At 39.3% G+C, this 420-nt stretch overlaps 1 protein-coding gene across 1 annotated transcript in view; it reads right to left on the reverse strand.

Annotated features, from left to right (window-relative positions):
• The window catches only part of MCM6 (minichromosome maintenance complex component 6), a 42,500-nt gene that overhangs the window by 30,357 nt on the left and 11,723 nt on the right, over window positions 1-420 (reverse strand). Inside the window, exon 8 of the mRNA XM_006169727.2 lies at window positions 283-418. Coding sequence (XP_006169789.1) covers window positions 283-418 — 136 coding nt within the window. The remainder of the gene's footprint in view (window positions 1-282; window positions 419-420) is intronic.

Genomic DNA, 420 nt, shown 5'->3' on the forward strand with positions numbered 1-420 from the left:
AGTTCTGTTTGTGAGAGGTAAAAAAAAAAAAAAAAAGTATCACTATATTATTTATCTGCCTTAAGGAATCACTTGCCGGGGCTGACAGGTGGCATGGTGGTTAAAGCGCTGGACTCCCACATAGCTGACCACAGTTCTGAGTCCTGGACCTGGAGGCTTGTTTTCTCACTCTCCTCTCTCCCTCTGGCCAAACTGAACAATAATAATAAATTAAGGAAAAAAATCTTTTTTTAACCATTATTTTGATTTCAAGTTTACGTCACAAATGGACAGAACTCTTACCATGTATAGTAGGGAATAGGCTGGTACAAAGATTGTGGTACAGATTTTTATCTTGACTCATTTCAAATACTTTCTCCCACTCCCTCACAGTCATTTGATTCTTGATGCTCTCCGCTGTCTGTTCTTCATCTCTGAGCT

The sequence above is a fragment of the Tupaia chinensis genome, unplaced genomic scaffold (assembly GCF_000334495.1).
Source record: "Tupaia chinensis unplaced genomic scaffold, TupChi_1.0 Scaffold147433_1, whole genome shotgun sequence".
Lineage (NCBI taxonomy): Eukaryota > Metazoa > Chordata > Mammalia > Scandentia > Tupaiidae > Tupaia > Tupaia belangeri.